The sequence below is a fragment of the Lepus europaeus genome, chromosome 13 (genome assembly GCF_033115175.1).
Source record: "Lepus europaeus isolate LE1 chromosome 13, mLepTim1.pri, whole genome shotgun sequence".
NCBI classification, from domain to species: Eukaryota; Metazoa; Chordata; class Mammalia; order Lagomorpha; family Leporidae; genus Lepus; species Lepus europaeus.
In genome coordinates, this window is record NC_084839.1 from 22,843,580 (window position 1) to 22,859,681 (window position 16,102).

The 16,102-nt window shown below is 52.0% G+C and overlaps 1 protein-coding gene across 2 annotated transcripts in view; it reads right to left on the reverse strand.

Moving 5' to 3' along the window:
- Nucleotides 1-10,891: 10,891 nt before the first annotated feature.
- The window catches only part of KIF3C (kinesin family member 3C), a 50,304-nt gene continuing 45,093 nt past the window's right edge, over nucleotides 10,892-16,102 (reverse strand). The window contains exon 8 of one of the 2 annotated variants that reach the window (XM_062209107.1): nucleotides 10,892-15,917. In XM_062209107.1, coding sequence (XP_062065091.1) covers nucleotides 15,824-15,917 — 94 coding nt within the window. In that variant the 3' untranslated portion in view covers nucleotides 10,892-15,823. The remainder of the gene's footprint in view (nucleotides 15,918-16,102) is intronic. The other variant, XM_062209106.1, reaches the window with a different exon arrangement.

Here is a 16,102-nt window from a genome sequence, read left to right on the forward strand (position 1 = left end):
TTCTTGGGTCAGTCCCTTAAAGAACCACTTCCTTGTATCCCAAATACAGGAACTCAGCTCCTCTCAATAGATACCAAAAAAATAAATAAATAAATAAATTGCTTCTCTTTATTTTTCTGAGTTCTCAGACAACAGAAACGTGTCTTCTGGTAATCTTCCAAGATGTTTTGAAATTGTTCTTTCACACACCTGGTACCGGGGAACAGTGCTGCAGCCTAGGATGTCACAGGCATTGCAATGTTCAGTAGCGTCTCCAGCTGTGGGCAGGCGCTGTGGCATAGTGGAACAGCATCTCCCCTACCTGGCAGTCCTGGGGAGCGTCACACATGCTGGAGATTTCCTGTAATTCCATGTCACTGAGGAGATCCAGCTGGACAAGTCACATCGTGAGCCTCCTGAAAGTCTGGAAGTCCTGAGTAGAAAAGCAGAATGAGGGGCCGGCGCCATGGCTCACTTGGTTAATCCTCCACCTGCGGCACCAGCATCCCATATGGGCACCAGGTTCTAGTCCCAGTTGCTCCTCTTCCAGTGCAGCTCTCTGCTGTGGCCCGGGAAGGCAGTGGAGGATGGCCCAGGTGCTTGGGCCCTGCACCCGCATGGGAGACCAGGAGGAGCACCTGGCTTCTGGCTTTGGATCAGCGCAGTGCACCAGCCATAGCAGCCATTTGGGGGGTGAACCAATGGAAGGAAGACCTTTCCCTCTCTCTCTCTCTCTCTCTCTCTCTCTAACTCTATCTGTCAAATAAAAAAAAAAAAAGAAAGAAAAGGAGAATGAAGTAGATTTGAACACAACGGAACCTGGAGACAGGCTTGAGAACCGGAAGTTTTATCACTGAGGCCCTCAAGGGCAGAGGCCAGGGACAGGCAGATGCTAAGGGATGAAAAGGACAACAGGTTGGCAGGAGGCTATTGAGGAGTTCAGCACACAGCAGTGAGGGGATCCCAGATGTGTGGATTCAAGCAGCGCCAGGTTCTAGGCAAGGAGTCTGACCAGCAGGCTACAGGCTGGGAGAGCTCCAGCCCTTACACAGCGAGAGGCTGAAAAGAACAAGGTAGGGCAGGCACTGGGCGCAGTGGGTTGGGCCCCGACTTGGGCATCCACATCCCTTCTCAGAGTGCTGGTTCAAGTCTTCTTCCAATGCAGCATCCTGCTAATGCATCCTGAGAGGCAGCAGATCATAGTCCAAGTACTTGGATATCCACCACCCATGTGCAGGACCCGGATGAAGTTCCAGGTCTCTGGCTTCAGTCTGTGCCAGCCCTGGCTGTTGCATTCATTTCAGGAGTGAATCAGAGGATAGAAGACTCTCTTTCTTTCTTACCCTCTCTCCTTCTCTCCCTCTCCTTTCTCTTTCTCTGATTTTTCAAGTAGATAAAAAAAAACTATAAAAAGAGAAATTAAATTAAATCTATAATTAAAAAGAGAAAACTGTGTCTAAAAAAAAGAAAAGAAGATAAGCCCCGTATCTCAGTATCTGAGAGACCACCTGTATGTCTGGCAAACTCTTCCTCTCTGCGGTGGCACCTCAGATGACCTGAGGGACGATCTGAAGGTCATGGCTCCTCACAGAAACCTGCTCCTCTCCATCTCCCACCCCCACCCCACCCATGCAGTGCTTATAAATTGGGCAAAGGAGGTCTGAGGTCTTAGCAAATGTTGCAGGCCAAGGTCTTAGCAAATGTTGCAGGCCAAGGTCATAGCAAATGTAGGCCAAGGTCATAACAAATGTTGCAGGCTGAGGTCATAGCAAATGTTGCAGGCCGTGGTCTTAGCAAATGTTGCAGGTCAAGGTCATAGCAAATGTTGCAGGCCTAGGTCTTAGCAAATGTTGCAGGCTGTGGTCTTAGCAAATGTTGCAGGCTGCGGTTATAGCAAATGTTGCAGGCCAAGGTCTTTTTTTTTTTCTTTTTTTTTCTTTTTTTTGACAGGCAGAGTGGATAGTGAGAGAGAGACAGAGAGAAAGGTCTTCCTTTTTGCCATTGGTTCACCCTCCAATGGCTGCTGCGGCTGGCGCACCGTGCTGATCCGAAGCCCGGAGCCAGGTGCTTCTCCTGGTCTCCTATGCGAGTGTAGGGCCCAAGCACTTGGGCCATCCTCCACTGCTCTCCCTGGCCACAGCAGAGAGCTGGCCTGGAAGAGGGGCAACCGGGATAGAATCCGGCGCCCCAACTGGGACTAGAACCTGGTGTGCCGGCGCCGCAAGGCAGAGGATTAGCCTGTTAAGCCACGGCGCCGGCCTGCAGGCCAAGGTCTTAGCAAATGTTGCAGGCTGAGGTCATAGCAAATGTTGCAGGCTGCCCCTGGTGTCCGCCTGCACTCAGTGTTCTGTGGATGCTGACAGCTCCTTCCTGCAGGTGTCTGGGGCTCTCTGCCTGACAGTTTTATTGCATCTCTGGAGCAGGCTTGCTTCATGAATAGGGCAGACCAGAAAAGCCAGGTGTTCATGTCCCCAGGAGCAACCATCAGTGATGGACTGAAGCCGCTCAAACAACCCTGAATCTGGTGGCTTAACAGAATTATGATTTGCTGTTCTCATGATGCTGTGGGTGGGCCTGGTGATTCTTCTGGTTTCATCCAAGCCCACTCACATCGCTGCATTCAACTGCAGAGTAGGCGGGGCTGGAAGATCCAGCTGGCACCTCGTTGAATCTCAGGGGAGGGAGGCCTGAGGTTGAGAAATCTACATAGTAGAATGCACCAGGCGCAACAAAGCTTAACAAATGGATACATCTCCTAAAGGTAATACTGAGTAAACCAGGACAGACATACTTCCATTTACACAAGATATAATTCCATTTATATGAAGCACAAAAGCAGGCAAAATTAATCTGTGCCATCAGGAGCCAGGACAGTGGTAACCCCTGGGTGGGTGGTTGGGGGTGACTGACAGGTGGTTCAGGGGCAGGTCATGGGCTGCTGGGACCATTTCTTTCATTATCCACATGCTGATAACATGGATGCCTCTGAAAATTCATCCAGCAGTATGCCTGAAGCTTGTACCATTTTTTCTTTGTATGCTATATTTTTTATTTAAAAAATCCTCTTCCATTTCTTTCGTGTAGTAATGGACTCCCAATAATTTAAGCCAAAAAATAAGTAACCCAAAGTATAAAGATCCATAGTCCACACTGACAGAAATAAGTGACTGGACCATCAATGAAAGCAGAAGAGACAACAGGTGCATGCTGAGGAAGTCCCAGTAGCTTGCACAGGTGGCACTCCGGCCACAGGGGCTGGAGCCTGACTCCCGTTATTTAGGCGTGGGCCTTCCTTCCACAGAGCACCGCATGGAAAGGGGGAAATGGTACCTTTGCAGTGGAGAAACCTGACCTGCACTGCTTTAGCCAGGCGCCCCAGGTCAGCATCAGCAGTGCTAAGTCATGTTGATAATACGCGGAGATAGCGTGTGATACAAGCAGCGTGATACTTCCTCCCCCAAACTGTAACACAGCCATGACAAAAACGTCAGACAAAGCCCAAGAAAGGGATTTCTTTTTTTGCTGATATAGGACCTGGTTAAAAAAAAAAAAAACCCTCTAGCATTTTTCCTTATATGAAAGATTTGTTGTATTTATTTGAAAGGCAGAGTGACAGAGAGGAGAGAGACAGAGGGAAAGAGATCTTCCACCCACTGGTTCACTCCCCAAGTGGCTGCAATGGCTGGTGCTAGACCATGTTGAAGCCAAGAGCCCAGAATTCCCCCCAGGTCTCCCACAGGTGCAGCAGGACCCAAGTACTTGGGCCATTTTCTGCTGCTTTCCCCCTTGCATTAGCAGGGAGCTGGATCAGAAGCAGAACAGTGGGAACTCAAACTGGTGCTCCAGTGTGGGATGCAGGCATCCCAGGCAGCAGCTTAACCCCCGCACACAACACCAGCAACAATCCCCTCTCGCTTTTTGTTTGTTTTTAATTCTGTTTTATATTTTTAGAAGATACATTTATTTATTTATTTGAAAGGCAGAATTGCAGAGAGGCAGAGAGAAAGAGAGAAAGGTCTTCCATCTGCTGGTTCACTCCCCAAATGGCCACAATGGCCAAAGCTGGACCAATCTGAAGCCAGGAGCTTCTGGCCCAAGAACTTGGACCATCTTCCACTGCAGCCGGGACTCGAACCGGCGGCCATATGAAATGCCCATGCTGTAGGCCGGGGCTTTAACCCACTGCGCAACAGCGCCGGCCCCTATTTTTACCCATTATAATCCATATTTTGTCTTCTTCCTGGCAGTTTGAAAGTGTTCTTTGAATATCAGGAATATGTCATATGTGTTACAAATTTTGCCAAATCTGCTTTTCATTTGACTTCATTGACAGTGTCTTTGGACATATCATTTTTAAAATTTTTTCTTAAAATCTGGTCATTTTTCATATGCTTTTGGGTTTACTGACTTATTTGTGGTTTCACAGGAGTTATGCAAACATCCACTTAATGTTATTACTGTTCTATTTTTTACATTCACACCTTCAATTTAATTCTCCCTTTCTTTCCTTTCTGGGCTGCCCCATTGATGAAGTGGAGAATCCCGTGTCACTCCCCGACCCGGCTTCCACCAGCTGGTAGGTGTAGGGGATCTGCATAGCTGTCAGGGCGGGGGAGGCGGGGTGCTGGCTGTTAGCTCAATTTTTTGGACATCACAGTCCTCCCCACCCCCACCCCCCTGCCAGGCACTCTCTAGCCCACTCCTATCCCCTGCTCTTTTTCTCAGCTAGAATGCTGGTTTTTAGCAGCTTGGAGACTTTCTTTTCCCTTTGCAAAGAAAAGGGAGTGGGGGCGGCGGCGTGAGAGCTGTGCAGTGCTCTTGGAGGTGGCCGGGCTTGGTCCGACTCCAGGGCCCTGGTTGCTGGGAGAGGCGGGTTGTGCGCGCCGGGAATGACGGCAGCTCCTGCCTGGTGCTCCCAGGGCAATGATCAACTCATTCCTTTAAATCTTTTTCTCTGCATTGTTTTTGTTGCTGTTCATCTCAGCTGGAACAGGCAATCAACATATGGATTTAATTTGACAAGGAGACAGCCTCGAACAACTGGCAGCCCACCTGTGGGCAATACCATGCGTGAGGAGCAGCCCGCTTTCGCACACCAAAAGGAACTGTCATACCGCTCTGTTAGGCGCCATAGAAAGTATCTGACACATAAGTCACTCCTTCCAAAGCTAGCAAAACGCCTGGAATTTCCACGGCAAATAAACCACTGTTTTAGCCTTAAGTTTCAAAATGTTGAAATAATAATTAAAGCAGAAAACCTGTCTTTTTCTTTCCAGAGATGACACTGGAATCCTTGCACCAGCCAAGAAGATGCAAAGGTCAGTTTCCACTCTGGCTGCCAGGGCCCTGGAGGCCTGGGGGAGGGGGGACGTGGGGGAGGGGTCTTTGAGCACAAAGTGTCACCTTCGGAGTCCCTGGTCCTGCCTCTCCTCTTCTCTCCCTTGATGAACACTGCACTCCCCAGGGATGTCCTTGCATGGCTTTCTCACAGGCACCCTTACTTCTTTATCACTTTCCTGCAAAATCACTTCTTGTTTCTTTCACATGCATTGCTGTATCTTCACCAGGCAAACCAAGTACAAAGCTAGCCAGATTACACAACTGAAGTTTGGGTCTTTTTTAATGTGTATTACTTTAATGCTTATCATTCTTCATTAAAATTACAATTAAGTAAAATAGATCATCTTTTTTTCTCAACAGTAAAAAAATACCATGCCTCCTTTAAAAACAAAATTATGTATTTTTATTTGAAAGGCAGAGAGATGCAAAGACAGATGTTTCACTGCCCAAATGCTCAAGACTGGGTTGGGCCAAAGCCCAGAGCCCAGAACTCCTTTCCCCTGCTCTCTCACATGGGTGGCAGGGGCCTGAGCCCTTGAACCAGCACCCGCTGCCTCCCAGGGGCTTTAACAGGAAGCTGGATTAGAAGCAGAGGGACCAGGACTTGAACGTGCATACTGATAAACGACGCAGGCATCTGAAGTGGCAGCTTAACTGGCTGCATCACAACGCTCTACCCTTACAGTGCTTCAAAAAGTTTGACATTACAAAAACTTCCTGGGGCTGGCACTGTGTCACAGAGTAAAGCCACTGCCTACAGTGCCCGCATCCCAGATGAGCCCTGGTTGGAGTCCCAGCTGCTCCCTTTCCCATCCAGCTCCCTGCTGCTGTGCACAGCAGCCTGGGAAAGCAGTGGAAGATCGTCCAAGTGCGTGGGCCCCTGCCACCTACGTGGAGACCCAGATGGAGTTCCAGGCTCCTGGCCTAGCCCATCCTCTGTCATTGTGAACATTGGGGAGTGAACCAGGGGATGAAAGCTCTCCCTCTCTCCTTTCCCTTTTTTTTTTTTTTTTGACAGGCAGAGTGGATAGTGAGAGAGACAGAGAGAAAGGTCTTCCTTTTTGCTGTTGGTTCACCCTCCAATGGTTGCTGCAGCCGGTGCATCTCGCTGATCCGAAGCCAGGAGCCAGGTGCTTCTCCTGGTCTCCCATGGGGTGCAGGGCCCAAGCACTTGGGCCATCCTCCACTGCCTTCCCGGGCCACAGCAGAGAGCTGGCCTGGAAGAGGGGCAACCGGGATAGAATCCGGCACCCCAACCGGGACTAAAACCCGGTGTGCCGGCGCCGCAAGGCGGAGGATTAGCCTGTTGAGCCACGGCGCCAGCTCTCCTTTCCCTTCTTTAACTCTGCCTTTCAAATAAATAAATAAATCTTTTTAAAAATAAATTTAAAAAAGAAAAATTCCCATGGCAATTATTGCCTTCTATACTTTTTTTTTCCTATTTAAAAGATTTCTTTATTGGAAAAGCAGTTAGAGGGGAAAAGATCTTCCATCCACTGGTTCATTCCCCAAATGGCTCCCAAAGCCAGAAGCCTGGTGCAAGAGTCCAACTGGTCAGGCCATCCTCCACTGCCTTCCCAGGTGCATCAGCAGGGAGCTGATCGGCAGTGAAGCAGCCGGGATTCAACGAACCAGTGCTCCTCTGGGATGCAGTGTGCAAGTGTCCACAGGCAGCGGCTTGACCCGCTGCGTCACAATGTCAGCCCCTTTCTCAGGAGGAGAGAAATCCTTGGGATAGGAGTTGAGAATAGAGTGGTATAGAGGGGAGGCCAGGACAGGCAGGACCAGGGGTTGCAAGGTTGCTCTGCACCGTCTACAACTTGGCCATGAAAGCACTGCCCCTCCCCGCCACGACCGAGACAGAGTCACTGGGAAGCTTCGGAAGCTGGAGGCCCAGCACCTCTCCCGCAGGGGTCCCTCCCAGAGCCCAGTGAGCAGCCCCAGCAATGCACTCACGGGGTCACGTGTATCTTTACAATTCCCAAAAGTAACATATATATCATATCTACTTATTTATTTGTTTGACAGGCAGAGAGACTGAAATCCGATGGTTCACACTCCAAATGCCCACGGCAGCTACAATTCAGTTCTCCCATGTGGGCGGCAGGGGCACAATGACTTGAGCCATTGCTGCTGCCTCCTGGGGTCTACACTGTTGGGAAGCTGGAGTCAGGAGCTAGTACCAGGAACCAGACGCAGGTACCACGAGTGGATGCAAGTTCCTTAACTGCTAGGCTAAAACTCCCTTCCATACACCATATATTCTCAGGGTTTTTGTTTGTTTGTTTGTTTGTTTTTTAGCAATTTTTAAAAGATTTATTTATTTGAAAGGAAGGTTGACAGAGAGGCAGAGAGAATTGATCTTCTATTTACTGGTTCACTCTCCAAATGCCCACCACAGATGAGAATAGACCAGGCCAAGGCCAGGAGCCAGAAACTCCATCTGGGTCTCCTGCATGGGTGACAGAAATGTGTTGCCTTCTAGGTGCATTGGCAGGAAGCTGGATTGGAAGCGTGGAGCAGCTGGGACTCCAATCAGTACTTCGTATGGGATGCAGCATCCCAGACTGTGCCTCAACCCACTGCACTATGATGTCTTCCCTTGTTTTTTTTTTTTTTTTTTTTTTGACAGGCAGAGTGGATAGTGAGAGAGAGAGAGAAAGGTCTTCCTTTTTGCCGTTGGTTCACCCTCCAATGGCCTCTGCAGCTGGCGCATCACGCTGATCCGAAGCCAGGAGCCAGGTGCTTCCTCCTGGTTTCCTATGCGGGTGCAGGGCCCAAGGACTTGGGCCATCCTCCACTGCCTTCCTGGGCCATAGCAGAGAGCTGGCCTGGAAGACCCCTGGTTTTTTTTTTTTTTTTTTTCAAAAAAGATTTATTGATTTATTTGAAAGGCAGAGTGACAGAGAGAAAGGGAGAGATAATTTTTAAGTTATTTTTACTAAGCTCATTATTTCTTGAGAAACAAAAAGAGGAAGAGAGCCCCCATCTGCTGGTTCACCCTCAGCTGCCGGCCCTGGTCAGGACTGGGCTGAGCTGAAGCCAGGAGCTGGGAACTCGATCCAGGCCTGCCACCCGGGTGACAGGGACCCAGCTACCCGAGCCATCACTGCTGCCTTCCACGTTGCACATTAGCACAAGCTAGAGCCAGCGGCTGGATACCAAGCCCAGGCTTTCCACTTCCACAAGGCCACACGCCCACCCTGTACGTGTTTGTGGGGTACAACGTGATCACGTGACACATGTGGACCATGTATCCGGCCTGTAAGCGAGACGCTTTGATTACAGTCACACAAGATCATTGTCTCTTCGCACTCCTACTTCTTCGTGGTGTGGGAGAGGTTGCAGGCATTTTTGGGATCCAGCTAAATAGGGAAGCTGATCTGGGGACACATTTAGTCTGGTTACGGCATATACGTACATGGCTCACAGTCTTGTTTGCGTGTACATAGTTATCCCTAGCTGACCAGGTAGGAAAGACTGCCTGGAGTACTCTTCTATCACCCACTCCACCAGCCCACCTGTAGCAAGACACAAAGGTGCCATGGCAGAGCCGCTGAATGGGTAAGAGTCCCACAGTGCCTGGCCCTGGACATGAGTGTGGAGAGTAAAGGAGAGACAAGGTTGAAATTTACAGGGGCTGGCGTTGTGGCACGGTGGGTAAACCAGCTGCCTATGGTACCAGCATCCCATATGGGCGCTGGTTCGAGTCTGGACTGCTCCACTTTCAATCCAGCTCTCTGCTATGGGCTGGGAAAGCAGTGGAAGATGGCCCAAGTGCTTGGGCCCCTGCACCCACGTGGGAAGACCTGGAAGAAGCTCCTGGCTCCTGGCTTTGGACTGGAGCAGCTCCATTGCAGACAATAGAGGAGTGAAGCAGAGGATGGAAGACCTCTCTCTCTCTCTCTCTCTCTCTCTCTCTCTCTCTCTCTCTCCCTTTCCTTCTCTCTCTGTGCAATTCTGACTTTCAAATAAATAAATAAATAAATAAATCTCTTTTTTTTTTGAAGAAATCTACAGAGCCAAGATACAGTCTACGGGAAATTCTTCCAGTTATCGGACGAGTGAGTAGAGGGTTGAGTCTTCATCCATGCCTGCTTGAACCCAATTCCCCATCAGGAATGCACCTGACGCTCTAATATGATCAGAGACACACAATGAATGTTTTTTCATTTGTTGAAGAAAACTGGGCAAGAGAGAGTGTACCAGATTCAGGTGGGATCTTGCAGCAATACCGGAAAAGCTTGTACATCTCTGGGTCTGTTGCATACTTGCCGCATCCACACGAACACGGACACATGAAGGTAACACTAAGCACTCATTAAGCCTTCACAGTTAGCACATCATCAGCAAACTGGCCAACTCAAGATTAGTAAACAGTGAGAAAAATTGCTTACTGCACACACACACACACACAACTTGAAATGACTGTGTAATGGACTGAACGTTGGTGTGCTTTCACAATTCGTGTGCCGGAACCTACTGCCTCATGATGATATTACAAAGCAGGGCCTTTGCAAAATAAAATTGTCATGAGAGCTCCACTCTAATGAATAGGATTTATTTTTATTTGAAGGCAGAGTGACAGAGAGAGATCTTCTATCTGTTGGCTCCTTCTGCAAATGCCTGTAGCACAGCCAGGGCAGGGCCAGATCAAAGCCTGGAACTTCATCCTGGTACCCAAGTTCTTTTTTTTTTTTTTTTGACAGGCAGAGTTAGACAGAGAGAGAAATAGAGAGAAAGGTCTTCCTTCTGTTGGTTCACCCCGGAAATGGCCTTTGTGGCCAGCGCGCTGCGCCAATCCAAAGCCAGGAGCCAGGTGCTTCCTCCTGGTCTCCCATGCGGGTGCAGGGCCCAAGCACTTAAGCCATCCTCCACTGCACTCCCAAGCCACAGCAGAGAGCTGGACTGGAAGAGGGGCAACTGGGACAGAATCCGGTGCCCCAACCGGGGCTAGAACCCGGGGTGCCGGCACCGCTGGCAGAGGATTAGCCTAGTGAGCTGCGGCGCTGGCCAGTACCTAAGTTCTTGGTCCGTCACCTGCTGCCTCCTAGGAAGCTGGAGCCTGAAGGGAACCTAGGACTTGAACCCAGGCATTTTGGTATGGGCTGCAAGCATCCCAAGTGGCATCTTAACTGCTACATCCAACACCTACCTCCTGAAATCATACAGCTCACAGATGAAAAACGTTTCATAGAGGTTCTCTCAAATTTAACCACAATCTCCCCAATCTACATGACATTACCAATAATGAGTTGAAATGGTAAGAAGCTTTCCTAAACTCCCAATAATAAAAATAATTCCAGTCAACTGTGTCAAAAGAAAGTCTGGATTATTTTCCTGTTTTTCTCCTACAAAATCTTACAACATTGTTGTCATATGCAGAATCAATCAGAGTCCACAGCTGGGAGTCCACAGCTGGAAAATACAGGGGAAAAAAGGATCAGAGAGATCTATCAGATTTAAAATGTTGTAATATTTTTCTGAATTTTAGGATATGGTGGTTTTCACTAGCTTTTAAAGTATGTACACTTTTTGTGACTTATTTTCTAAATCAATAGTCACTTTTATAGCAATTTTGTTTCTTCATTTTCATCCCTTTTTTGATTTATTTATTTTATTAGAAAGGCAGAGTTACAGAGAGGGAAGGAGAAAGAGGTCTTCCATTTGCTGGTTCACTCCCCAATTGGCCCCAATGGCCGGAGCTGCGCTGATCCTGAGCCAAGAGCTTCCTCTGGGTCTCCCACATGAATGCAGGGGCCCAAGTCCTTGGGCCATCTTCTACTGCTTTCCCAGGCCATAGTACAGAGCTGGATTGGAAGTAGAGCAGCCAGGTCTCAAACCAGCGCTCATAAAGGATGCTGGCGCTTCAGAACAGGGTGTTAACCCGCTGTGCCACAGCGCCGGCCCCCATCCCTTCTCTTAATAAGAGCCCTCTCCAATCTTCTCATAATGCTGTAAGATCCCAAGCCTGCAAACCTTGGCTCCACCCCTGGCACAGATGCACTGGGACTCGGCAGAGGCCGCTGTAAAGAGCCTGAAGAATAAGGACAGGTGCTCTGAGCAAGAACAGGGCCACAGCCTACAGCTGTGACTGTCAGCCACCCAGGCTAAAGATGCACCTGGAAGCTCCTGTGGCCATGTGACCAAGTTCTGCCCAATGGGCTGCATTTAACTTCAAGGTTCCTGTAAAGGAGTAGGGCTTGCCCTCTTCTCCTTTTCTCCCTGTCCACCGACCCTGGTGCAGAGGTGGTGAGGAGCACCCTGAGCCACGTCGGAAACTCTAAAGGTGCTCTAGCAGTAGGCTGGCGTTTGGTGTAAGGGACACTGCTTAGGATGCCCACGTGCCACATCAGAATGCCTGGGTTCAGCTCCACTCCAGATCCCAGCTGCCTGCTGTGTGCACCCTCGGAGGCAAGAGGTAATGGCTCACATATTTGAGTCCCAGGCTCCTGGCTTCAGCCTGGCCTGTGCCCAGCTGTTGCAGGGTACTGGGGAGTAGACCAGCAGATGTATGCTCTCTCTCTCTCTCTCTCTCTGCCTTTCAAATAGATGAAAATAAATAAACAAACTCTAAGACAACGGAAGGAGTCTAGTCTCCAAACTAGCCCAGGTCTGCCTCCACCCATGCCACTATATAAGAGAGTAATACAACTTCTATCTTGTTTAACCCCCAATTGCTCTGGCTCTCCCTTAGGTAACTGATCTTTCACCCCGATACAGTCATCACAACAATCCATTGCAATGATGGGGCTCTTCGCTCCACAATTCTGTAGCGTCTCTATCTGTGAGCAGCTGCCAGTAGGGGCTGGGTGGGGAAGAGGTCATCATTATTTCATCTTATTATTTAAAAGATTTATTTTATTTATTTGAGAGGTACAGTTAGAGAGAGGGGGAGAGGCCGAGAGAAGAAGATCTTCCATCTGTTGGTTCACTCTTCAGATGGCTGCAACCAGGCTGGGCCAGGCTGAAGCCAGGAGCCAGGAGCTTCTTCCAGTTCTCCCATGTGTGTGCAGGGGCCCTATCTTCCGCCACTTTCCCAGGCACATTAGTGGGGAGCTGGATTGGAAGTGGAGCAGCTGGGACTTATACTGGATCTCCCATATGGGATGGGGTGTTGCTAGCAGCTGTTTAACACCACTGTGCCACCACGCCGGCCCCCAGGCCAGCCTACATAAGCCTATCCAAGACACACCCCAGCCCTAGGCTCTGTGTGGACCAGGGGTCCAGTCTTGGAGAAAGGAGTGGAACAGAGCAGTTTCCCTGCGGACAACCTGGAGCCAGGCCGAGGGGCGCTCGTGCCCTCCACTGCCTCCACAGCGCTCTGGACCACCTTGCCCTTCATGCAAGGCTCTGAGGGCCACTCTTATTCCCATCCAGCTGGCTGAGACACCCCACTCTGTCCTCTGCCCCGGCTCTCACTGCCTGCGAGACATGTAGGGTGCCTGTGTTTTCCCATGGGCTGCATAACAGAGGCACAAGGAAAATGCAGGCTCTGGGGTCTGGAAGCCCAGCTTCACCACCGTCTTCTGCCAAGCAAGCTCACTTCCCCAGCTCTTGTCTGTAAACCAGCTGGGAGGGAGGAGGGGTTAGGCGGTCCACGTGTGCACGGCAGCGCGCGCGCGCACACACACACACACAACACCTGGCAAATGCCACTCCAGCAGCTGCAGCGTCACACCAGCCCCCGTCACAGCTCAGGCACTGGGAGTCCCTCCAAGGAAGTGTCACAGAAACTGGCTCTGCACCAGATGGGCCTCAGTGCCCCACTGGAAGTCAGGGTTTGTGTTGGTTTTTTAGCAGCGAGGTTGCTTCCCGAAAGATCTCCACAACACTGAAGCCAACAGCTAGAACCCAGAGGGTGGAGAGGACACAGGGCCGCAGCACCCACCACGTGGCAGGTGCCACCTCTGTGTGCTCTGTGTGAGTTATTTCTTGCTGGAAGCACTCTCAACGGATACATGCAGAAGCAGATGGTGGTGTGACATGGACAGCTGATCTGGACACCACCTGGGATGTTCTGAAATCTGCTAAGGGCTCAGCGTTAACTGGCTGGGGACTGCAAGCCTGGAAGACGAGCAGCTGCTGCCACAGCCCTGGCACAGACGAGAGCCTGGGACCCGCCACTCAGTCCTCGGGGGCAGCAGCTCCCCTTGTACTCAGCAGCCAGTTCTTCTCGGAGCTACTGGTAACCATGGCTGGGCTCCAGACACTCTGGAACCCCGACTGGAAAAGCAAGGAAGAGAGACAAGGGAGCACGCAGAAACAAGAGAGTGAAAGCAGAAAGCACAGAGGCAGGCGACCGACTCGCAACAATACTCATTCCTTTATTGTCAACTGTGTTAATCTGATCAGGGCTGGGGCCTGCGGGCTGCTGGCTGCACCCGGCTGCAGGTGCAGTTCAGCTCTGAGAGAGGCCTCCATCCTAAGCCGAGGGGACAGAAAGTAACGCTTTATATATATATTTATATATTACATGTGTCCCTTTGAGTCGTATGTATAGAGTGACAAGAAGGGGCCACTGCATTTAACTGTCGTCCTAAATAAAGACCATAGCAACAGACACGGAAATTTGGTCCTATTCAAGGCCCTTATTCTGTCAACCCAAAGCGTGATACAACAAAAGGAGAGGGAGAGAGACAGAGAGACTGAGATGCAGCCACCCTCGGTGGCTCTGTTCCCAGCACATCTTACGCTGAGTGTGGAGTGTCCCCTGTGGAGGTAAACAAACACACAAACACACGCACACGCACGCACACACGTACACAAAACTGCAGGCAGGAGCTCCTCCTCCGCCCAAACGCCGGGCCAGCGCTCAGACTGCCGGTGGTGAAGGTGGGGTGTTGTGCTCTAAGACTGTGAGAGACGAGTGACCAGACAGAGCAAAGTCGGTGTGTCCAAGTGATGGGTGGGGTGACGTGGGCTTTGTCCGCAAACGTGGAACAGCCCGGTGGCAGGGGCTGCTCCCCACGGCCCTGCGAGTCCCCTGCGTCCACCTGGGGCACTTCTGCTCCCAACTCCCGCTCCAGCCCCAGCTGCCACCTCTGATCTGTTCCTGAGTCTCAAACGACCTCTGAGGGGCTCTGAGCGAAACCATGGAGAATCGGAGTCAATGGCAACCGAGCGGCTGCACCATCTGGCCCGGCAATCATGGCAGACAGGACAGCAGCCCGAGCCTCAGAGCTGGACGGGTGCGTTTCCTCCAGGAAAGAGAACTCCCCTGCTGCCTGCCCTGCCACAGCTGGCTCCAGGCACGCCCGTCACTGTCGTGCCTGTCCCCCAAGGACGTCGTTCCTCAGCCTCTAGGGACTAGAGGACCCCCCCCCCCACCGTCAGGGCACCCTGAAATCCTTCCTCACTTCCTTGCCTCCTCTGCCCTCCACCAGAATGAACCCCTGAAAACTATGTCAGTGCAACTTAACTTTCTTTCTTCTTTGTTTTTGGTGGGAATAACCACTCGAGATTCCTGGAGGCATCTGGGTTATCAGCCCCGGGACCAATGTGCACAACGGGTGAGAAAAGGACCTGTGTTCAGCAGAGCGGGATTCAGAGACGGGGGCGTGGAAGGGCAAGCTGGCCGGGATTGTGCCCAGGGTCTCCGTTTCCTGTGCCAAACCAGGCGGGACAAGCAACAGATGTTGGTATATTTGTGGAGCCAGGGGCAGGATGACCTGGATCCCTCGCGCTGGGAACTGGGACCTCGCAGCTGCAGGGGAAAATGAAGAAAACAGGAAGGAGCTGTGTCTCAGATCTGCGGAGCTGGCTCGGGGCTTGTGGCGCAGAGGAGGGCCGCCCCTCCGGCCTGTTGCGTTGTCTGCATGGCCGGCGCCTTCCCTGCTGGTCCCCAGGTGGCATTCCCATCCAGGGGGTGGGGAGGTGAGCAGGAAGCAGCTGGGGCAGCCGTGAGTCCGTGCCAAGGCCGAGGAGCAGGTGCTACGTGTCGGAGAGGCCAGTGCAGTCCTTGCAGCAGAGCCCAAAAGGCTGGAAGAGGCCATCTGCGTGCCCCCAGAAGCCACGGCGGGGCTCTGTTCCCAGGTCCTGGGTGGGGGGGGGGGGCACGCCAGCGTCTCTGAGTCCCACAGAGCGCTCAGGGGGCTGCTCGCCGCCAGCGTGGCAGGAGGTGGCGGGGCGGTAGAAAAGTCCTGTCCGCTGAAACTCGGGCCCCCTTCCCCTCGGGGGCAGCGGCGCGGGCAGGCGCCCAGATCCGACTTGCACCGTGAAGCCAGCGGGAAAGGAGGCGGCGCACAGACGGCGGCAGGCCCTCAGAGCGCAGACGAGGGCCCCTGCCCCACACCAACGAAGGCGCTCCACGAATAAATAACATGAATTAAATAAAGGAGGTGAAGACCGGCAGGCAGGTGCTCCGCCCGCCAGATCCCCACCCCTGCACACATCCACCCACGCACATGCACGCACACGCACACGCACCCGCACCAAGCCGCAGGCCGCGCTTGGCTGCCCCACCCCAGGAGTCCATCTGCTGGGCGACCTGACTGCGGCGCTCTCACTCGTGGTCAGCCACCGTCGCGGGGTGCAGAGAAGCTGAGGCCAGCGGGGCGGGTGCAGAGGAGGGGGGAGGCCGCTGAGGACTCTGGCACCTGCAGGGGGCCGGGAGGGGGAGGGGGAGACATGAAGTGCGGGAAGCAGGACAGATGCGCCTTTGCTTCCCTCCACACAGCCGGGGGCAGCCCCCACCCTGTGTCCCCCAGAGCCCTCCTCAGCCTGGCCCAGCCACTCCCCCCATCCCCCCACCCCCCGCCAAGTCCAGCGCTAGCGCCGAGCG